Consider the following 24068-nt stretch of genomic DNA (forward strand, 5'->3'; position numbering starts at 1 on the left):
CAAATTGGAATCCCAACTAATGATCAAGATGGCAAAAATACTTCTATTCACAATAAAACATAACATCCATCGCCTCCACTGGCTGATCTTCTGCAGGTGAAACATGCCAAAGTGGTGTGTGTGCGTGTGTGTGTGTGTGTGTGTGTGTGTGTGTGTGTGTGTGTGTGTGTGTGTGTGTGTGTGTGTGTTTGTGTTTGACTGAGACAGTGAAAACAGCCAAGTGACTTTCCATATGCTCTGTCATGCTTTGGGGCAACAGAGACAGGCAGACGGGGAGGGGGATGCGTGTGCTCGTGAAAAGGAAGCCTGTCCAGACAGCGTCAGATGACATCATCCTCTCTAATGACTTCTGTGTGTGGTGGAGGCGGGGAGGGGGGGGACGCTTCACACCATGCAGCTCCACTATATAAAGACAGCGAAAGTCCTTCAGTCATTCACTGGAGCAGCAGACAGACGCTGAAACAACGCAGACCTGCTGACCTACATTTGAAACTTTTCAACCAAAAGGTAAGAAGAACTACAACTGGACTAAACATTTAGAGCTTTTGAAGTTAGATATATAAAGCTAATACTAAAAAATGTAAAATCATTATTATTATTATTACTACAAACTATTTTATTACATTGGGGAGCTTAACATAATCACACACACATCTCAAGGAATACTGTCATCACTGAATTTCAGGCAGTCTTCCACTCCTATTTGATGAATGTGTTGCTTTCTGTGACAGTAATATGGCATTAAAAAATTTCAATTATTTATATTTATTTAATTCCAGATTTAATTCTTCTTCCATGTCTTCTTTCAGTGTAAAATACGCATTTAATTGTTTATTTTACTACTTTGTCTATATGCGTCTGTATATTTCTCCTAAATTCGTAACATTTCAGAAAACTAGATCATTTCTTCACCCTATTCCCCCGTAGTTTCTTTAAAATGTAAAATATCCACTTCAGGAGTATTTACATACACCAAACTTTCCCATTTCATTCCTATCTACATTCTGAATGTTTTTACTGATGAGTTGTTCATATATCATTCATAGCCTGACATTTATATTTCTAAAAACATGGTGGGAATAGATGTGTATGGCTGTTGGCTGTCTGATTTATGGAGTGATACAAAGAGATTCCCTCTGTAAAAGCCTTCGATTCTAATATGTCAACAACCATTTTCAGAAGGCTTAGTGTAAGAAATCAACAGGGGAAGTTCCATGGTGAAATCTATTAGTTCAAATATTTATCCTATTCACCTGGGAAGTTGGAAGTGACGTCCTGTGCAAACAGAGGCCGACCTCTGACCTCAGCGGCCACACTATGTAAAAGTACGCTGTACTCACAGTATGCACTATTGATGTCTGCAGTGGAAAGCCAAGGTTACTGACACACACAGACTTTCCAGTTGACACACTGATGTGAATGCCCATCCAGCATGAGTCACACATACACACACACACACACACACACACACACACACACACACAGATCTTAGCATAAATAGCTGCAGGGTTGACAACCACATTTTTAGATATGTTTTATTGTAGGAATAAAATAAAAAATAAAACAAAGATTTCTCAAGCTCCTGATGTGGAATCATTGCCCAGAAGTTTGATTGAAAACATCTGCCAGCTGTTTAGAGTCTCTCTGCAGGTGTTGAGCAATCCAACGGTTCCTCCTTAAAAAGACTCACAAACTAATGTGGCGCGCATTGTTTCCCAACAGTACCTTTAGAGAACACATTGGGCAACATTTAATGTGCATCAATACAGCACAAGTTGTTTGACAAAGAGCTGTTTAGAAATATTAAGAAAACAAAAGAAGGGTCCACTGTCAACTTACAACTTACTCACATTTGGAAATTTAAACTCACACCTGTACTTTCTCTCCCAGGATGCTTTGCGTGCACATCTCCCTGTTGCTGACTCTGAGCGGAGCGGCAATGTGCTCTCTGCTGGACAAACAGACCGACTTTGGCCTGAAGGTCTTCTCGCAGCTGGCCCGGGACTCTGTGGACCAGAACGTGGCCTTGTCCCCGTACGGCGTGTCCTCTGTCCTGGCCATGGCTCAGCTCGGCGCATCTGGAAACACCCGCAGGGCCTTAACTGCTGCCATGGGCTTTTCTCTGCATGGTGGGTGGTGCATACATTCAAACATTCAGGGTTCTGTCAGGAAAAAGGGATTAATGCAACAGAAGAAAGCAATTAGTATATATAATGATGTATCGTTGTAGTAACCATCCATTTTCTCCTCCAGAGCGAGGGATGTCTCGCCAGCAGCGCCTCTTGCAGCGAGACCTGTCCAGTGAGGACGGGGTGGAGACAGCCAGCGGGGTCATGGTGGAGAGGAAGATGAGCCTGGAGAAGGGGTACCGCCGGGCCCTGGCCAAGGCCTTCCAGACCCATCCCAACCAGGTGGACTTCACCAAGCCAGACCAGGCAGTCAGCATCATAAACTCGTGGGTCTCAGACCACACTGCAGGTACAAGCTGCTTAACATCTGCAGGATCCCTCTGCAATTTCAATCAAGTGGCCTACTTTCTTTGCTCGATACATGTTTTGAATCCGTCGTGACCTCCTCTTTGGTGACTTTTCGCCCGCAGGTGCCATCCCTGAGTTCTTTGCATCCGGATCTCTGACCGATGAGACCCGCCTGGTCATCCTCAATGCCCTGCACTTCCAGGGCCTCTGGAAGGTGCCCTTTGACCCCAAAATGACCCAGGAGAGGATGTTCCACTGCGCCAATGGCAGCAAGGTGCCCGTGCACATGATGAGACTCGCCAACCGCTACAACTACGGTAGGTCAAACACACTGACCCAGGATCTGAACTTGGATGATGACAAACTGTGCGCTGCTTAGAAACTCACATTGACTTCCCTCACCTTAATGTCAACAGGCGAGTTTGTGACTGCCAATGGGGTGGACTACGATGTCATTGAGGTACCGTACAAGGGTGACTCACTGAGCATGCTCCTAGTGTCGCCATTTGAGCCCGAGGTTCAACTAAGCACGCTCAGTTCCGATTTGAGCAGCCAGAGGATTAAGCAGTGGAGAACGGAGCTGAGGAATGTCAAGCGGCAGCTGGCCATGCCCAGGTGAGAAAGAGTCAGACATATGGATTGTTACATGAACTGATTTTAAAAGTACTTTTCTAATGAACTATAAGCAACCAGGCAACCAGGATGAAAACTGAGGGTCTGTGTGTGTTTTTCGCAGGTTTATCCTGAACTCTGAGGTGAATTTGAAGACTGCTCTGCTTAACATGGGTCTGGGAGACATGTTCAACCTGGCTACTGCTGACTTCACACGCATCACCAGTAAGTTAACCTCCTATTTCAGTGGGAAGACCATAGTTAGTCGGGGACTAACAGCGGGTATTTTGACTTCAGATGAAATGTGTATCCAACCTGTGTGTGTTTCTGCCCTCCAGCTGACGAGAGGCTGTGCGTGTCGAAGGTTCTGCAGAGAGTGAAGATCGAGGTGAATGAGCAGGGAACCAAGGGAGCAGCAGCAACAGGTAATACTAAGTCTTTCTCTCTCACACACACACACACACACACACACAATGAGGAGTTTTAGAGTTCTATGAGTAGTGCGGAGAGAATGGATATTTTCTCTAGCACGCATTAGGGCTCCTATTAAGGATTTAAAAAAGTGTTATGCTTAATAGAAGCCCTATTTTTGGGAAAGTGAAACCAATTCAGGAGTTCCTTAAAGTTGCATTCTTTCTAATAATCCTCAGGAGTCGACTCCTCTGGTTGTATAGAAGTCTATATAAAATGACTCTACTTCTCTCTTGATGTATTCCCTCAGTAAATTTTGTAAACATGAGTTTATGGTCTCAATCTCTAGTTTACAAGTCTTCTTCAATACAGCATGATCGTAAATGATGGTCTATTCAGAGTCAAATAGACCAGAACACAGGGTATGCTTTAGGACGGGGATACAAGGTGATTGACAGGTTACTACCACGGCCTTGTCCGATCTGTAATCTAATGCTTGGTGCAAAAGGGTCTGAGAACATACACAGTAATATGAAATGATAATAAACTTAAGGTGGTGATAACTGCCCTGTCTTGTAAAGTGCAATCCATACAAATATTATGACTTTTATTATTTCAGATAATATTATGTCCATATATTACAAAATATTTTGTGTTTAATCAAGTTATAACAAACTGACTTTTCATTCCTCCCCTCCCTCCGTTAGTCGCCGTGATGTTTTCTCGCATGGCGGTGGAGGAGATTACTCTGGACCGGCCCTTCCTCTTCCTCATCCAGCACAAACAAACAGGTAACACTCCTGGTCCGTTTTATTTTTAAATCCCATTTTGGAACGCCAACTGGGCAGTCCGGGGCAGAGTGGGTGGTGTGTCTAATGTTCTACTTCCTGTGCCTAGGTGCTGTTCTGTTCATGGGTCACTTCAACCAGCCTCAATAACAGTAAAAGGGCTCCGTTCCACTGTGTCTGACTACTGCTGCTCATGCTCCACATGATGACCACACACATGTTGACCACACACATGATGACCACACACATGATGACCACAATAGACCCGCTGTACAGGGTACTTCTTTTGACTGGACCGACTGATTCACTAACAGCTTTATTTAAGACATGCTTAACAGAATTTACCACGACTGACAATAGAAACATGATTTGACTGAGAGTTTGCCAATAATTTATGTCTCTGAATGTTTGTGGTTGACAAGACAGATAGACATAGGGAAGGAAAGTTAAATAATTAAGTCTGATACAACAGACACCAATGCACTGCATAAGTACCCCCCCTCCCCCACCCCCATGCCCCAAAGATGTATTTTTATCTATTTTGTTCTATGTTATTTCTAATATCTATTTTTGTTATTGCCTATTTTGTTGCTGAGTTACATTTGTATTTTTCCTTATTTATATTTATTAAAATACTATGTTTTTACAAAGCTGTCGTGTTATTTCTGTGGCGTTGAGATGTGCGGGAGGTTCACGCTGACCTCTTGTGTTCAAAAATCCAAAAGTCAGGACTTAACCAGGCCTTCATTAGTACGATGTAAGCTTTCAGTACAATCTATATTCTGAGAAGGTAAATAAAGCTCATTATTTGTTCAAAAAGGTGAACATCTATCAGAGTATTTAACCCTAATTTCACTATTTTAAAGAGAGTATGGGTCCACACCAGTAACTCCAGTCTTATTTAGACACTATACAGTAATAAACATACTATACTGACTCTGAACTAACAAGTCTTAGCTTTTTTTCAACATAAGTGTTCGTTAGAGATGAACACCTTCACAAGTTCACTCAAATTCAATCCAAACATTCAAATTATATTGCTCTATTAAGATTAATAGGCCTACGTGTTCAGTTTTAGTAACTTGACTGTTTCACCATCATATTAAGGAAAAACATTATGTAACTAATATGTTATCACTTTGTTGAACATTTTTCTGCATGTTCTTCTGCACAATTTTGAAGAACCACCGACAAATAAAATGTAATATATATTTTTCAAAATACATTGCCTAAATTGTCAGGCTAAACTACTAAATCGAGATTAACAAATGTCGGAAAATATGAAAGTCCTCTTGGCATCAAGCCGAGTTGTTACCTGAGAAGCGATACTCAGGGCATAAGGACACAAAGCAGACTGCGCATGCTCACCAGAAGCGGAACTGCTCAGTGTAGCAGGGAATGGGTCCAGCCCTACTTACCTATAGTACGGTACTCGGCAGAGACATGTACTGTCAACGTTAGCTGCGGTGTATTCGCTTCCGTGGACCAGAAGGGTAGACGTACTATAGTCTGTTCCGTTCGAGTAGTTTGTTAAAGTAAAAAATAAATGCTAAATTGCTGCTTCTCCTTCGCTTGAAAGAGAGGGCAAGAGCGTCGGTACTAAGCTAATGCTAGCAAGGTGTACGGTTTCAGGAAGTGTCCACCTGCGTTACCTTCACCTGGCTCCCGTCATCGTAGCCTGCGAGCTAACAGGCCGGAGAACAGCATAAGGTGGGAAATGGTCTTTACTTTCTCACACTTAAGGGTTTTAATTGACGCGTGGCCCGTGTAATGTTGGCAGCGTTTTAATGGCATTCAGCAATGTAGAAGTTGAGCATGATGATTGACTGAATTTAAAGATGTGCCGTCTTCTGAGTGAGAAGAGGTCGTATTCTTGACTTGTCGTATGAGTTGACTGTCGAGTGTCAGACCGAGGTTCCTGGCAGTCGGAGTCGGGGCCAACACTGAGTTGTTGAAGGTAATAGTCAGGTCGTGGGTGGGAGAGCCTTTCCCTACATTATATGCTGGAATTCTAACTCTTGTCAATTGTTAAACATTGTTTTACAAAGTTGCAGGTTTATGGTTCATTATTTTTATAATAAATAACAATTCAGTCAAATTTATTCATGTATTTATTTTGTTCATTTTGTTTTACAAAGTTAGGAAAGCAGGTCTGATGTTGCCTTACACATACAATAATAACCTCAATCTTCTATACAGTGATGCACACACAGCTAATTAGTTAAACACTGAGATCGGTACTTGATATCGTCCGATAAACTGTGTATGTCATTTAAATGGACCTGTACAGCGCTTTTCTAGTCGTCCAACCACTCAAAGCACCTTAACACTACATGATGTCTTTCAACCATACACACCCATGTATACACTGATGGGAGAGGCTAAGGTTCCACCTGTACATCAGCAGTAACTAACATTCACACACAGAGCAATTTTTGGGTTAAGTGTCTTGCCCAAGGACATATCGATATGGGCTAGCGGAGCCAGGGATCGAACCGCCGATCCTCTGATTGAAGGATGACCCTGCCCACCACTGAGCCAAGGTCGCCCCCTAATTACACCGGGCTATACATGTTATTCAGAGAACATATAGCACTACATGTCATTTTCTATGGATTCTGTCTTCCCGTCCAAAAAGACTAAGGTTCGGCAGCAGGCAGTTTAGTGGCCTAGCGTTGTCAAAAGCAGATCCCTTTTTAAATGTCTGAATCTGGACCTCCAGGATCCAGCTAGGGTGCCGAGCTGTCAACTTGTTTGAGTCATAAGTCGGATGTAAAAACGTTGCCATAGTTTGTCATTATGGCCACACGTGGTCAACTGTGGTGCTGTAAATACAGTATACACACTCTTTGTGTTTTCTTTGCACTGAACCAACAGACGAGTTTTAAGAAGGCTCGTCAAACACTATTTAACTACGCTGCGGCCGTAAAGCAAACAGGATGAACACCTCCCACACCGTGTCTTCGTCACATAGACCATACAGAGGACTGGTGGCAGGCGGATGTAAGTACAGATGACTCGTATGAGCTCCAGTAGATTTGTGTTAGGGCTGCGTGAGCTTTACTGTAGTGTGTGTTGATATTCATGGTATTTGCCTGTGAATGCAAATTGCACCTGTTTAGTAATCGATCTGTTTATGTGCATTTACCGTACGCTCTCTGTAGCCGCAGTACATGTTTGTGAGTGTGTCGGGAGCATATCGCACCAAACTGTGTGGAGGTCTTATCATTTAAGAGGCATTAATCAAAATGTCAATTTAAACCATGAGCTTGTGTCATGTTTGTGATTATTTTATTTTAATGTCGGCCCAGTGCCGTGGAGGTCGTTGTGGTCCGTTCAGATTCAACGTAGGACCAGGACTACGTATTGACTCGTACTCCAAATCCTAGTTGACACCGATGGGAGATGAAAAAACAGTTGTGAGAGTTTGGTGTGATATTGTCTGTTTTCTATTCGGAGACTTGATGGACTGAATAATTTGCCTTCAAAAGTTAAGGTGATTTTGGAAGATGTGGATAAAGAAATTCTCTTGAAATGATGAATGTAATTTAATTTGCATTAGTGGTCACTATTGATATACTTTTATTTTACTTAATTTTTCTGCTTTCGGGTTATTCTGCTAAGGGATTATTCCCTTTAAGCTGCTGCAAGGCTTTTCATGTAAAACTTTTTCTTCTGTAGAGTCAAAGTAATTGGAAATAATAAGTGAAAGAAAACATTAGTATATTATCTTTTTTACAGTTCTCCATCTCACATACAGTATAAGGCCTTTACAGTTGAGATAAAGGCTCAAAGTAGTGTTTGAGAATGTGTGAGAATAGTTTTTAAGCAGAATGATATACTATTCCAATATGACCGTAAACTAGCCCATTTATTTATAACTCTGCCTGCAAAGGTCCAATACAGCCACAGATATTAAATGAAAATACCATAACACAACCACTGTGGCAAAATCTCAAATAGATGGATCATTAAAACCCCAAACCTTAACTCTGGCTTAATGTGCTTCTATATTATTCATCATCAACTCTCAACCAGGTCTGCACTTTGGGATAATCAGCACTGAAAAAAAGAAAATCCTTTTGTCTTTAATGCTTTAATTGTTTCTGTTCTTTCCCTCCGTCTGTGTGCAGATGCGCTTCATGCTGCTCTTCAGCCGGCAGGGGAAGCTGCGACTGCAGAAGTGGTACACGGCCACGGCTGAGCGCGACAAGAAGAAGATGGTGAGGGAGCTGATGCAGATCGTGCTCGCCCGCAAACCAAAGATGTGCAGCTTCCTGGAGTGGAGGGACCTCAAGATTGTCTATAAAAGGTATGAAGGTGACGCTACAATCATAAACTGTCTTGATAAAGGAGCTTCAAGACCTTTTTCCCATCATTGGCTGGTAATATAAAAGAGTTTTTTGATGTTTGGCCAGCTTTATTCATGTCAATCCTCATTATTAAAAAGTGCTCATTATTAAATAGCAAATCAAATATTGGTGCACTCTAGTGTTTATTTAACACAGCAGGCTCTTTGAATATCAGTTATATCAAAGCCCTAAGATATGCATATAACGCATGAATTTGAATCTGTAAAATACAACAAAAGTAATTTTTAATCATTGGATTATTTTTATTCACCATTGAGCTTTTAAGTATCAAAACAATTCCCAAATAATGAAACACTTAATAAATTACACTGATGACAAAGAACAGTGAAACTACATGTATATGTATTTTGCCAAAATACATGTAATAATATGAAAATAAGACAGGAAGAGAGGACGATAGTGAATGTTGATTAATGTTGATTATTTAATGGCTAATAATTCATTACTAGGGGTGAAGCTTTTCTATTTTCATTTTGTTTTCTTGATTCATCGTTTTGTTCAGGAAAAAGTAAAGTAGAGATATACATCTCTCAGAGCCCAAGTTGGCATATTTTAATTTGTTCACTCTTCAAAACCCACAGATTGATAGATCGACTTACTCTCAAATATGACAAAAATATTTAAGAGTCGTGCCAGAGTTGACTGAACCAAGACGGCAAACACTTTATTGCTTCATGTTCATGGCCGGTGGTGGAGAATGTACAGCTTCTCTCTCTCTCTCGGTTACCTTCTCACAATAAAAGCCCTCGACAAATACACTGTCGCTGCTTACTAGTGGTAACTTAAATATCGTCTGAGCATTTGGCTCAGAGGGAGTACAGCTTACAGTCCTGCTCGTATTCATCTCTGCAGGGATTTCACCTGTTTTGAGCAGCAATGTGACAAATGAAGGTGAGCTGATCTGAATTAGGAGTTTCTCCAGTCCTGGTTGGATATTAAAATGTATGAACCAGGCAAAAACCACCGGTTCTGCTGAGCGAAGCTGATGCGGAAGTTTCTTAAATAAAAACTTGCATTCTCTCTGCTGGCTACCAGGGGGCGACTCCTCTGGTTGTATAGAAGTCTATGCTTCATGTGTTAAAGCTGTATTCTCTCTACTGACCACTTGGGGGTGACTCCTCTGGTTGTATAGAAGTCTAAGTAAATGAACCATAAAGCATGGTATGCTTAAGGACGATCTTACTGTGATTGACAGGTGGCTGCCACTATCCGTACTTGTGGCTACGTCACTCCTCCGCATTCCAAATATGGATCGGTGTCATCGATTGCAAAAAAGCCAAGATGGCGTCGGCCGTATACCAAGATGATGGCGGCCAAATTGCCGCCTTTCACCAATAATGTCATTACTTTTCCTGATGTTTTAGGTTGTCATGGTGCTGTTACAATATTGGTATTTTTATATTGAGGCAAGACAAACATTTTGTGTACATACCTTTTAATTTGGGTTTGATTTTAGCACCGATTTGACATCAGTGATGAATAATGTCTGTGTCACAGTAAAAACAATAGAATTTGACTTCAGGAAAGCAGCAGATTGTCTGGTCTACTCTTTACTTAAGATCGCCTCCCACAGACCAATACAAGTTCATGTCTGTTTGTATGTGGGCTGAGCATCATTAGATTTTAGGTGGGTAGAAAGGGTGAAACCCAGCCTTCCACTCATTTATACACACACACACACACACACTCTGATCAGTGTGTGTCAGGGCTCATTACTGCCAGCAGAATGCAGAGGTGGACTAACAAAAGCAAGCTGTGTGTGTATGGGCGGGTGCGTGGGCGATGAGTTTAGCATAGAGGGATTTCCTGCAGTGGGGAAAGACTGAGGGAACACTGCAGCTCTGCTGCTCACAATCCTCCTGTTAACCCTTTTTGGGTTTTGCCTGGCATTTCTTCAAATAAAATATTTCATATCTGGAGAGTATAGCTGCAACAGTTAGTCCACTAATCGATCAACAGAAGTATAATCGGCAGCTATTTTGATAATGACTTAAATTGCTTTTTTCCCTCAAATGAGAAAATATACTTATTAGTCTTCTATTGTAGTAAATTTAGTATTATTGGGTTGTAGAAACAAGCCGTGTGATGATGTCACCACGGGCTCTAAGAAATTGGTATGTTTTATAGACAATTGTTCGAGAATGTCGTGGGCAGTACAGAAACCTAACAATAAAGGGTTGTAAACTGTGATGGGAAAACAAAACAGAAGTTCCCCGAATCAGTTGGAAGTAATTAGTGTAAACATGATGGTGAGTTAGTAGAAGTCAACGTAAGCTCGTTAATCATGCTCTTGGTTCCCAAACATCTAGGAAAACCTAACAAACAGTCATGGGAAGGGTTATGTTGGTCTGGAATTCAAGGTTGTCCTGTTTTCCTTTAGCTGAGAATGAACTACTAGTCTATCAATCAGAGCTCCCCAAAACGTTTGGCTCATATTACCATTCAACTATATACGAGTGAAGTCACCCATTGGTTTTTGGTATGCAGTTTTGCATTTTGGCCGTCACCATCTTGGTTTAGCACTCGGCAGGGCGGAGCTAATTACAACCAAATGCTGAAGAAGACATTTACAGATGTCACCATTTACTTTCATGAACTGAAAACACAATGAAAGGGTTAAAGCTGTCAGATGGAAACATTGAAATCTATTGTAAAATGTAAAAACAAATTTTGTGTATTCATACAGGTATGCCAGCCTGTATTTCTGTTGTGCAATTGAAGAGCAGGACAACGAGCTGATCACACTTGAAGTCATCCACCGCTTCGTAGAGCTTCTGGATAAATACTTTGGCAGTGTAAGTTCACACAGCTACACTAAAGGAGAAGAAGAATCCCCCTGCTTTAGAAAACATTATTGACTTGTGTTTGTTTGTGCAGGTGTGTGAGCTGGACATCATCTTTAACTTTGAGAAGGCCTACTTCATTCTAGATGAGTTCCTGATGGGAGGAGAGATACAGGATACGTCTAAGAAGAGCGTCCTCAAAGCCATCGAACAAGCCGACCTGCTGCAGGAGGTAACCTTGGCTTCCCCCACCGGGGGGAGGGGTCAGTTCTATTTTATATATCAGTTAGCTGGTCATCACTAAAATGTAAGAATCCTCTCAAACATGAGTCAAACACAAACCGTACCTGCTTTACCATTTAGTGCTGGAAGTATCGTTAAGACGAGGAATAGACATGTCTTTTATACGCCAACGACTTATCGGAAGATATATGGACATCACTTTGATCATTTTACAGTTATCAACTTATTTTACAATATATAAAAATGACCCCGATCAGTTTTACGTCATTGACTTATCATACGATATATAAACGGGGCCCCGATCATTTTTATGTTATCAACTTATTGTACGATAAATGGACGTGACCACAATAATTTTTACAATATCGACTTATTCTACGAAATATGGACGGGACTTCTAGCATTTTGACTTTAACGACTTATCGTACGATGTGAGCCTGACCTCAAATTATTAGTTCCTGGAACTATTTGGTCATAATGGAGGGTTAAAAAAAATGAGAAAATATATGAAAAACTTGCAACCTTTATATTTCTATACAAAAACATCAGTTATGAATCTGAACAGACCTTTCAGTGCGTGACTGTTTTGTCAGTGAACGTTTCAGGGTGGCTTCATGGCATAATGCAACTTGTAGTGACATGTATGGTAACCCTGTCTATAATGCATTACAATCATATTATAATCTGTTTATAGCACTTTATTGTATTTATAATACTCGTAAATATTCAGAATGCTTAAAGTGGGAAATATAATGAAATCCTAATAATCTGCTTTATGGATTATGACTGTTATAAAGCATTATGAATATTTACGAGGGCTTGCAACTTTAATTATACAATGCTATAAGCAGATTATGATAGTTTATAATGCGTAATAGAAAATGTTACTGTCTGGACCTCTATGGCAGCCCCATGAAATATTGATGTGTATTTTTGTCCTTTGGTTTTTTTTAAGTGAGTCCTCCCTTCTACTGTCTCTTTGCTTCCCTTTACAGGAGGACGAGTCCCCCAGGAGTGTGCTGGAGGAAATGGGCTTGGCGTAGTCCACCACAGGCTCTTAAGAGACTTTAGATACTAAAGCGGGGGCGGGCAGAATCTGGGACTGATGTACAGCGTTTAACAGTGGGGGAGACTCAGTTAACGGAGGATAGTTGACAGGCTCTCTCTCTCTCTCGTGTGTGTGTGCGTGTGTGCGTGTGTGTGTGTGTGGGGTCAGGTTTTTAAAGGGGTGAGATGGAGTCCACCTTTTGGCTTTTCAGATGGTTGAATCAGTGGATGCTGATGTTGGAGTCAGACTGATGCTTTAATGCAAAGAGGTGCGTGAACAGTCACAACCTCGTTTTGAAGGTACTGAATGTGGACTGAGACCACGTCTGGGATTTGATGTTCCTTTTATATTTTTTGTTGGTCTCATGAAAAGACCAAAACTACCAATGTGACACTCATTTCCAAACCCATTGGTTCCTACTGAAGACATTCATGTTTAAAAACGTGTGTGTGTGTGCTTTTGAAAGTCATGTTGATGTGTTGTAATAACGGAGCTCTCTCTCTCTCTGCCAGTGGAAGACGATGCATCAAGCTTTGTTACACAAATGCACAATGCCTGATAGTGGGATACGTTGATTGTTGGTTTAGGTCTGCACATGAGATTTGGTGACAAGAAAACTATAGAATATCACCTTTTTAAAAAATATATAAATTCAGTTTTAAATTATCCTGTTTTTATAGCGTTTGCCATCATGTGCGTGAAAACAAAAAACGAGACGGGGAAAAACACAAAGCGAGTGTTGGTCTCGCACAACGCCTCTTGTTTGTGTGGAGGGTCACTTTGGTTAATGACACACTATTTTTGTAGTTTTGTCCGTCGTAACGACCACAGTAAGAACACCGAATGGTCCTTTTGTTCTTCGGCTCAGTTATTTGATCTACACTTGATGATTTTAAAACATGAAGGCAGCGTGTTGCTGCTCGGAGGTCGGAAGTCACTCCTGTGTCTGCCATCTTACCCAACGCGCTGGGTCCAGGGTGAAGGAAAACCAAAGACACTCAAATAACTCCTTTACATACGAGCCATGCGTCGTGTACCAGACAAGATGGACACATCATGTCTTATGCAACTCAGAATATTCACACTCCGCTTAGTTCCCTCCAGACGGCTGGAAGCAACTGCAGAGACGGAATGAAAGGACGTTTGAGTGAGTGTTTGTTACTGCTATTTATAGTTGAGTAATGGCCGTCCATGAAGGAACCGAGTAGGATCACATTTAAGTGCTCGTCCTTTAAGTTTATTCAACGGACGTTTTATTGAAGCAAAGTGCATTTGTTAAACGCTCCAGACTCATCTACTGTAGTAGATGAGAGGTGCCGGTGTAGCGGCACCTCATACTTTTAAACCCCATTTCCAACAATCCAAACTCTCCCTTTAACTCCCCATAGACTGTTGATCTGGTACCTAAAGAAAAAATTATGAATTATCATTTTCCGCAGAAAATATCTTCTTAAAAGCTATAGCTCAACATTAATTTGTTTTCTTTTGGTGTTTGTTACATTTGTCAATCCTTGTTTTTAATTCCTCAAAATGTATGCATGTTTTTCATAATGCAGGGATCTAATTTATATAATGTCCTCTCAGGACCTCGCTCATGTTCTGATGGGGCATTCGTGCTCTTTTGCGTGGATGGAGAACTCCGTAAATGTTGAACTGAAACACTAAGTTCTGGAGGAAGTACCACATCCTCAAATGACCTCCATGTGTACCTCGTGGAAGACGATAAGAAAGGGCAGAGGTCAATGGTTGCGACAGGCTGCAGGACATTCAGTGTGAAGAAGCAGGCCTTTGCTTCACTGTGCTGAACTCTGAATGTTTAAGGGCTCACCATGTGATCTGGATGCTTTACCGTGTCAGCATGTAGTGGAACAAATGGAAGAGAACATGGAGATGTGTGTGGAGCAGCCTCATGGGTCAACTGGTTGACTTCTGAGAAGTGTCGCCCTTTTTTTTTGTTTCTCACACTTTTAATTTGAATCTCAGAATAAACATGTATCCTCATTCCTGTGGCCCCTAAAGTTCTTGTACACTGTTGGTTTGAACATGTTCCTCTGAGTTCTGCTGTCAGTGATATCCCTGATCTCTCTGACAGTTCACTTTCTGAAGAGTATTTTTGAACTTCCTGTTCCCGGGTCTTGAAGTCAATGGGTTTTTGGTTCGGTCCCTGAAGATCTGGTTAACACGAGCTGAAGAGATTTTTGTTCACCGAAGATATACGACCGTAAACATCCCTCCGGTGAATTTAAAAATGTTTACGTGTCTTAAAGGCGGTTGGCAGCTTAATGAGACTACAAAACGTCGTCACTGGACGTCAGCCTTCCGGATGTGAAGTCATGTCACGGTGTAGTCTGTTTATAGCCTAACGTCAGCTTTTGACTTCAAACATGAAGATCTTCTTGCTGGACAAAACTTGAAAATGTTTGTTTGCCACAGAGTTTATCATCTGCAATAATCCGAAGAATCCCGATGTCTTTTTTTGTCGAGGGAACCAGTGTGAACACGCCGAGTGTCTTTGTGATGCAATAACAGCTGTGAAGGCACTCTGTGGTACACAAAGTGGGATTGTTTCCATGGACAGAGCCTTCAGAAAGTGGGTTCCTGATGTTCAGATATTCTTCTGTACATTTTACATACTGAGGTTCCATCGTAACTCTGACCTCTGCTACCCTTCAAAGAGACTCTCTTTGTGTGTTGAATAATGATGAGGTTCTATTTAATGGCCAGTTTTAACTTTGTCTTTCGGTCAATGGGCTCATCGTGTGCATTGACTTTATCAATTTGCTGATTTGATCCAATAATGTGTTCACGTGAAAGAGAGACGATTTAGATTGAAATCTATGGTTGAAAGTTGTTTGGTTCCTTGGAGGAATAGAATAAGAAGATCGGTGAATGTGATACGGCAAAAGGCTAAAGGGACTCTGTGTGTGTGTGTGTGTGTGTGAGAATGTAATTTTATAAAGAATAAACTGTTTTAAGCTAAACTAAACGGTGTGTCTGGATGTTGTGTAACCGCCTGTGTTTCTGCCAACGTGTGTATTCAGCAGGAAGTCATGATAATTAAAACATGTTGCAAAACTACAGTTCTTTCCAAAAACAATCCCCACTGATAGTTTTAGTGCAGTAAAGAATGGGTGCCACATGGATGAGAAGAGAGGAAGACTCCAAATGGACATTAATATTCATGTTTAACTAACAATCATGACGAGTGTCTGTTAGGTACAGAAGAGGAAGTTATTGACGTGTCAACAAAGCTGTTCATTTCCTGTTTGGGTCCATTTTGGTTTCTTTCAGCCCTGATCTCCTCACCAGTGGACGTACATTCATATTTGTATTTTGACAAAGTGCTAATGGTAATTATTATAATAATAATTAAACCAGCACGTATACCTGGTAGTATACTTTGTAGGATGAGGCTTAAAGTGTCACATCTTTGTTGTGCTGAATCTGGCGAGGTGACTCTGACCAGCAGGGGGTGCTGCAGCCGCAAATGTTGACAAAATAATTTCACTAATCACATCATAACTTTGTTGCACTCTATATGCATGCACCGTTGATATATTAAATATGTTTTGTCGTGGAAGAGAAAGCAACAAATTCAAGTTCCTCATCGGTCGTGTGCATAACCATTATATGTTATATGATTATCCCTCTTTGACAGGAGTTCTTGTTCTGGTGCTCCCAGCACTGATGGTATAAAATGTAATTAAAACATATATAATATAATATAAATGAATTAAGATAGTAATATATATTACATTGCGGTGGACTGATGTGCAATATGGATACAATTAATAAACTAGTATAGGCAAGATATATGTTCAGGTATAAACATGTTAACGGGTAAAAGCATCAAGAAGAAGTTGTATAGCTGCAAAGTGAGGAACATTGAATGAGAATCAAAGATAAAAGAGGGATGGAAAGGAAAGATCAAATGGAAAAGAGTAAAAAGAAGAACACAAGCACACATACACATGTGTCATGACCGAACAAAGACTAGAACCCATACGCAGACTCAATGCAAAGTAACAACAAAAAATTTAATTAATTAACTGGAACAAACAAACAGAAAATCTACATGAACAAAGTAACAAAATATTAATATATAAATACCTGGTGAATTTCATGGAAATGGCTGGTTCTCTGGCACAAAAGACAAGACGAACTGGCACAGGACAAAGGAAGACGCAGACAATATATACACAGGGTGAGGGCACAGGTGGAAACAATCAGGAGCGAGGCAGACAATCAGACCAGAGGAAAAACACTGAGGGGAAGGAACAAGTTGCCTGAAACAAGAGGAGAGTTGACTTTCAAAATAAAACAGGAAATCACGAGACAACATGGACACAAGACACAAAACTAATTAACCAAACCTGACAGTTTCCTGGACATGACAATATATATATATATATATATATATATATATATATATATATATATATATATATATATATATATATATGTGATGTTTCCACCTAGAATAGTTATTTACCACATTAACAATATATAGAGTGTATTTCTCATTAATTTAATGTTTTCTTCATTGAAAAAAACAGTGCTTTTCTTTCGAAAAATAAGGACATTTCTAAGTGACGCCAAACTTTTGAACGGTAGTGTATGTATATATATGCATGTATATATATATATATATGTATGTGTATATATATGTATATATATGTATGTATATATATATATGTATATACATATGTGTATATATATGTATATATATGTGTATATATATGTGTATGTGTATATATATATGTATGTGTGTGTATATATATATATATATGTATGTGTGTATATACAGTATATATATGTATGTGTATATATATGTATATATATATATGTGTGTATATATATGTATATATATATATATATGTGTGTGTATATATATATGTGTATGTATATGTGTATATATATATATATATATATATATATATATATATATATATATATGTATACAATTTATGGAAAATACGGCTTCGGAATGTGATTTTATTAATGCTGTCTGATAAGACAATTCTGATACATCTGATATATACAATTTCCTCAAACCTTTTCCCCTTTTGGGACAACATCTGAAGTACCCCCTCGAACTCTACAAAGGCCCCCTCGGGCCCTCGATTAGAGACCGCTGAATGTTGATCGGGGGTGAATTCATGAAGGGAAACAATCCGTCATGGGGCAATCATATTTAACAAATAGCATTCCCATCTGTGCTGGGTTTTTTTTCTTTTCACGCAGCTCATTGTTGACATGCTGCTTGGAATCACGCACGTGTCCTGGTCCCCAAAGAGGCCGTGTCCGGCCCTGCAGGCAGAGAGACGGAGGGCCATAAACTGCGAATTCATTCAGCAGCTTCTGTTCATTCAGCAGCGCAAGCACTGCAGCTAATTGGTTCGATCGAAAAAGGGGCGGGGGGGAGGGGGGGGCGCAAAAAATCTTATGAATGAAATCCAGTCTAGTGACGTCAATGGGGACCGTTTGACGCACGTATCACGTGGGCCGGGGAGGACCGGAGGTATAAGAGCACCGCAGCCGCTGTCCGTGGTCCTGAAATCAGACGGAGCCAGAGAAGCGGAATCCCGGGAGAGAACTCGTACAATAGGTGACAACAACAACAACCGTGGCGACACTTAACGTCAGACAACAACTCGCGCACAACAACGACACGCGCACTGTGCAGGCAGCGGGCAGTGTGCATGACAGCCGGGACTTCTTGCAGCGTTGAGTGTGACGTGACGCGGAGGGGAGACTGGAATCCCCGCTGCTCCCACTGAGCTGCAAGTAAGTTCCAGCATTACTTTACTTTCTCTTCTAAGGAAACCTGTTGGGTTGGCTGTTTGATCATCACAACTGAGAATTGTTATTATATTTTATATATTATAATATTGTGGGGGTGGGAATGGTGATGTTTTCACTGTGCTGAGTGCCGATCAGCCCAAAGGAAGAAAAAAAAGGTGTTGAAAAGAGAGTGGTTTCTGTTGTTCGTTGGGTTCAAGTTGTCTGTTAATTGAGTCAGAAAACCATAAAAAAAAAAAAAAAAAAAAATTAATTGAACAATCCAATAACACATTTTCTTTTTAGTTCATAGACATAAGAACGCTTTTTAATTTGACGCTTTGCATTGTGTGGGAGATGAATGTATTGTCACTCCATATTCCTTTGCTTCTGGTCAACATAGAGGTGGCTGTGTGATCCCCCTCCTCCTCACCATCATCATCATCATCATCATCATCAATTATCGTCATCTCCAGCCATCATCATCATGACTTGCTTTGCCAAAATAACCAGAATGAAAATGAAGTAGAACGAAGCTGCCTTGTGTGCATCAAGGTGACGGTTTAAGAAAGAAAGAAAGGTTATGATCCAGAGTGACCGCCCTTTTGTCGTGTCTAAAATGTCTGCATAACACTGACGTCCGTGATTGCTGTTTTTTGTATTTTTTTGGAGCTTTACAGTGTGTAGGCTGCTGTCAGGTTACTCATGTTGCCACAAGACTGGAGGTGGCTCCATTTCTCACAGTTTTTTTTTTTGTTGTTCTTGATTAATGGCTCGCAGAGGCGGATTATTAATCCGCTTTGTTGGCATCAACATGGTGACCTGCTCGGTCCATGAAGCCTAAAGCTCCTGCAATCTGTTTGCTTATAATACATCATTTTGCCTATAATACATAATGTTTCTTATAATACAGCTGTTTGCTGCACGGAGGATGAGATAAAGCCATTCAATCACGCGCTGCGTGTTTGCACATAACGCATCACACATCACGCATCCGCTGCAATCAGCCACCTCCCCTGCAGAACGTGCCCTGTGGTCTGTTATTGGTTATTGTTAAATGGAAGATTTTTCAATCACAAATCAACTTGTTTCCGACATGTTTGATGGTGTCTTGCATCATCTCTCCACCAGCATTAAACATGAATATATATATATATATATATATATATATATATATATATATATATATATATATATATATATATAACGAGAGAGAGAGAGAGAGAGAGAGAGAGAGAGAGAGAGAGAGAGAGAGAAAAAAAAGGCGCTGTTGCTACACTTAGCGATAGGCAGTGTGTCGCTGGTCCACGCAAAAGAAGAGCTGGTTGCCGAGCGGAATTCATGATGTTCCTGCATCATGTGGTGCAGCGGTCCCGCTCCTGGAGAGCCACGTACGTGCTTCCATGTCCCTTCAAGAGGTGGCTCTTCATTGGCTGAACTGTGGGGGGGTTTCAAAAAAAGAAGCGGATTCTATTTTTCAAATGTGAAATAGGAATAAGAGGTTAACTTAAAGGGGAACTAGGCCCATTTTCAAAATCAATACATGTTATTTATATTTATATTTATACAAACATGAGTGTGGAGCTGCTCCATTGACAATCAGTTGGGAAATATGTTCTAGATGACATTGAGAGCACACGTTTGAGATTTAAGACTTTCACACAACTGGGAGCATTTCTTTCCTGAACTGCTGTTTTTGTCATGACATTGTGCTGCAGGTCAAGCTTTTTTTAATGAGTTATTTAAACTGAAGATGTGGCTCTGTGCTTTTTTCTCTCCTCCAGGCATTTCTGATCCCCTTCGCTGCTTACAGCAGACCCTCTTCTGAGAGACCATGATTGGGTACCACGATGCCTCAAGTGCCCTTACCCTCCTAGTCCTCCTGACAGGGGCTTCCTTCTTACATCTGTCCACCGCCAAGCCGATAAACACCCCTGGAGATGTCGACAACCCGGACAGAGATGCTCCTCCGCCTGGAAGAGACGAGGAGACAGGATCGATGCAGAAAGAAGATGCAGAGGAAGAGGAAGAGCTCTTCAAAGATGTGGATCCCAAAACACTAGCGGCAGTTTTACTGGAGGCCCTGAATCACTCACAAGTAGAACAAAGGCGGGAGGGAGGGGAGCGCGATGGGATGGAAGGAGAAATGAAGGCTGAGATGGGGGAGGTTAAAGATGATGAAGCGGGCAGAGAAGTGAGAACAATGGAGGGGGCCGACAGAGACCGAGATGGACGACAGGAGTTGGAGCTGCTGATGGCTTCGCAGCAGAAGAAGCGAGAAAGAGAGGAGGAAGAGGAGAGGCTGAAAGCTCGAGAAGAAGAAGAGAAGATGACAGAAAAGGTGACCAGTCGCACCACAAGTCATGCAATCCAGGTCCAAGCAGAACGGCAGCCCCCTAGTTTGGATGGAAGGAAGGAGAACGGGCAGGCCGCTGCCCCCGAGCAGGGGCCAGACAGCCACGAACAAGGCAGCAACGAGGAGGAGGAGGAGCAACTCAGCCCCGAGGAGCTCAAGAACCTCGAGACAATGATGAAGGAGTTTCCTCGTTTGAACACGGCCACTAAGAGGGAGGGAGACTCGGAGGAAAACCAGAGAGAGAGCAGAGGTTACAGCAGCTACAACGACATCACACCAATCAACAAAGGTAACGACCTCAGCATGTCTAAGAAGAAACTGAAATGGCAGGAGGAGACGCAGAAAGGCCTGAACTTCCCAACGTTCAGGGGAGGCAATTTCATGGATGACTTCGAGGACAATAACTACGCTGGCGGTAATGCGGCACAGTCGCAGCAACCGGCAGAGCAGCAGGTGATGGAAGAAGATGAACCACATGATGAGGAGGAAGAGGAAGATGAGGAGGTGTTGAGTCCCGAGGAGGAAGAGGCTCGGGCCAAAGCAGAGCAGGAGGAGATGAGGAGGCAGGCGGCCGAGGCACAGAAAGCCAAGATGGAGGAGGAGAAGCTGGCCGACATCGCCTCGGACATGCTGCTGCGCTACATGGTCAAACAGAACAACGGGAACAAGAAGTACAGCTCGTCCCTGTCCAACGCCGTGGAGGACAAGAGGTCCGACGAGGAGCAGGAGGTGATGGAGGAGGACGATATCGATCCCCAGACCATCGACAAGCTTATCGAGATCTCCAACAAGCTCCACCTCCCTGCCGACGACGTGGTGGACATCATCAGCGATGTGGAAAAGAAAAAGAAGAAAGACGTGCCGCCCGAGATGGCATCTCGTTGGCAACGACCTCCAACTCCACTCTCTTCCCAGTTCTCGTCATCCAATGGTTTCTCAGCATCGCAGATTCCAACCAGTCAGAATAGCTTCCCCATCTCTAAGCAACCCTCCCCAGTTGTCAATCTCCTCAAAACATGGTTACAGGAGAAATCGCCAACCAAGTCGCAGGATCTCTGGAGCAAACCTGCCAAGCCTCTGTTAGCCAATCAGAATCGTTGGCCCAAACCTCAGAAGCCTCTGTCAATCAAACAGGACCTCTGGCACAAATCACCCAAGTCAGTTTGGACTGGCTACCCTTTGTACCCCTACACATACCCTTCCTACTACCAGAGGAAGCAGTACCCAGACTACTACCCTATATATTTCCCTCCTCCCCCCAGACCCAAACCCCGTTACTATGTCCCCAAACCTGCTCTCACCCTCAACAACTTCCTTGGGAATTCCGTGGACGACACCTACTCTTTCCCTCTCAAACGCCGTTACCACAGCTGGGTCCAACCCCGGATGAGGACCCCTCATGCAGTCCTCCGGCAGAGGCCTTACTACACCGGCTACCGGTATCAGCCGGTACACATCCCTAAACTTCGCTCCCCTCTCCGAGTGCCTGTGATTCCGCCTCAGCAGAAATATTATTACTCAACCCCGGCGGCACCGGCAACAACGAGAAATGAAGATTATTACGTGGATAGAAAGCAGCAAGAGAGCAGCAACCGTGACGATCTGGAGAAATACATCCAGCAGATACTCATGAAGAGGCCACTGTTGGCCTGAAAGGGGGATGAGGGAGCAAGAGTACGGGGAAAGACGAGAGATGGGCAGAAAAGTATTTCTTCGTGATCTTATTTTGCTCATGTTCGGTTTTGTTTTATATATGTAACAAGTTCCTTTCTCCTGCTTAGTTTTGATTTGGACAAGGACATTAAAGAGGACTTTATTTTCACTTTGATAGGATAGGACGGGAAAGATACACATCTACACTCCTGCTCTGTGGGGACACGGGACGTATGTGGTCAGTTAGAAACATTCTCCATTTGGACATTTCACAATGCCAACAAAGGAGGACATGAATATGTTACCTCGACCGACAACAACAAATCTGTTCCAGAGTCAGATCGTAAGCGGCACCAAATGCTGGTAAACGTTTGGAGGCTTATGGAGTTCTACTGTCTGAACTCAAAAGAGAATATGTGTGATTACTTGAGGCAGGGGAATTTGAACAATATTTCATAAACATATTATTTCTGGAATGACCACCTTTTGTCCATATAGTGCACAACCGACTCACCTTTCATGCATATTCTCAAAATGGCCTCGTACGGAAGACATTCGCTATCTAATAAAAAAAAAAAAAAGAATACATTTTTATACAAATGTATCATTTTTTTTTGTATTTGTATGAAGATGCAGAAAAATCATTTGAGCAGAACAGCACATTGTCATTATGTATACTCACACAAGCTCTTCATCATAAAATATAACGCAGCAAAAAGCATATTTCATACAAAGGACTGTGGAAGCCACTAACACCACTATAATAGCTCGGATGACTCATCCTTGTGCATAACTTCAATTACCTTGTTGCTATGGCGCCAAACCCTGACCAAACTCTATATGGCATTCTTTTGACGCCTTCAGAAAAGGACGCAGTGGTGGAGGCACATACTGCTCTTTTACTAAACGCGTAATGCTGGTGTTGTTCAATATCTTATTCTATATCACTAAATGGGTTTTATACTTCCGGAACCCGTCTGTAGCACAATCACCAGCTTTATAAAAAGATGCCCTCGATGGCTTTGTCATCGCGCATCAAAGTGCGCCTAAATCCCTAAAAAGTTTCCTTCAGCACAATGAAGTCCAATTAGTGCGATTTTATTATTATTCATTTATTTTTCATTCATCATTACAGGGCTCAAAAATAAAGATTGCTAGCCTGCCCAGGGAAAGTAAAATGCCACAATGGGCTAGTCTAGCAACTCAACTGTGCTGATTGATAAAACAATTTGTATAGAGGCAAGTAAAAAAATTTAATATTGAATTTTCTGAATGCCATCAATCACACATTTAATGCATTCGTAGATCATAATTCTGAGCTCAAACTGGCTGCCTTACATGTCACTCTGACATTCCGAAAATTGCGCTTCATGTTTTCTTTTGTACCACTTTATATTATTCACGAGCTGTAATCACTTTTGTAATGGAAGCAGATGGGACAAATAAATGATTCTCTGGAACTGATTCCACTGGAGATCGGATCCGTACGCTCATATTCAGGTTTTAGTCACAATCTTTGAAAAACATGATGAACGGATGTTTT

The 24068-nt window shown here is 41.7% G+C and overlaps 3 protein-coding genes across 5 annotated transcripts; all 3 read left to right on the plus strand.

Annotated features, from left to right (window-relative positions):
- Positions 1–378: 378 nt before the first annotated feature.
- Positions 379–5231, plus strand: serpine1 (serpin peptidase inhibitor, clade E (nexin, plasminogen activator inhibitor type 1), member 1). Its single transcript, XM_034557515.1, has 9 exons — positions 379–507; positions 1891–2129; positions 2254–2478; positions 2600–2794; positions 2894–3092; positions 3214–3314; positions 3428–3514; positions 4208–4291; positions 4398–5231. The coding sequence occupies exons 2-9, from the start codon at positions 1892–1894 to the stop codon at positions 4436–4438; spliced, it is 1170 nt and encodes a 389-aa protein (XP_034413406.1). The 5' UTR covers positions 379–507; position 1891; the 3' UTR covers positions 4439–5231.
- Positions 5232–5657: 426 nt separating this feature from the next.
- Positions 5658–14736, plus strand: ap1s1 (adaptor related protein complex 1 subunit sigma 1). Of its 3 annotated transcripts, XM_034557156.1 has the most exons (6): positions 5665–5781; positions 5921–5998; positions 8422–8600; positions 11348–11456; positions 11539–11676; positions 12683–14736. In XM_034557156.1, the coding sequence occupies exons 3-6, from the start codon at positions 8422–8424 to the stop codon at positions 12728–12730; spliced, it is 474 nt and encodes a 157-aa protein (XP_034413047.1). In that variant the 5' UTR covers positions 5665–5781; positions 5921–5998; the 3' UTR covers positions 12731–14736. The 3 variants fall into 3 exon arrangements, with proteins under 3 accessions (XP_034413046.1, XP_034413047.1, XP_034413048.1); XM_034557155.1 differs by having other exon boundaries at positions 5658–5998; XM_034557157.1 differs by lacking the exons at positions 5665–5781; positions 5921–5998 and adding an exon at positions 6231–7291.
- A 3548-nt stretch (positions 14737–18284) lies between these two features.
- vgf (VGF nerve growth factor inducible) lies at positions 18285–23089 on the plus strand. Its single transcript, XM_034557216.1, has 2 exons — positions 18285–18522; positions 20301–23089. Exon 2 carries the CDS (start codon positions 20351–20353, stop codon positions 22523–22525), a length of 2175 nt encoding a protein of 724 aa, XP_034413107.1. The 5' UTR covers positions 18285–18522; positions 20301–20350; the 3' UTR covers positions 22526–23089.
- Positions 23090–24068: the final 979 nt, after the last annotated feature.

This window comes from Cyclopterus lumpus, chromosome 18, assembly GCF_009769545.1.
Source record: "Cyclopterus lumpus isolate fCycLum1 chromosome 18, fCycLum1.pri, whole genome shotgun sequence".
NCBI classification, from domain to species: domain Eukaryota; kingdom Metazoa; phylum Chordata; class Actinopteri; order Perciformes; family Cyclopteridae; genus Cyclopterus; species Cyclopterus lumpus.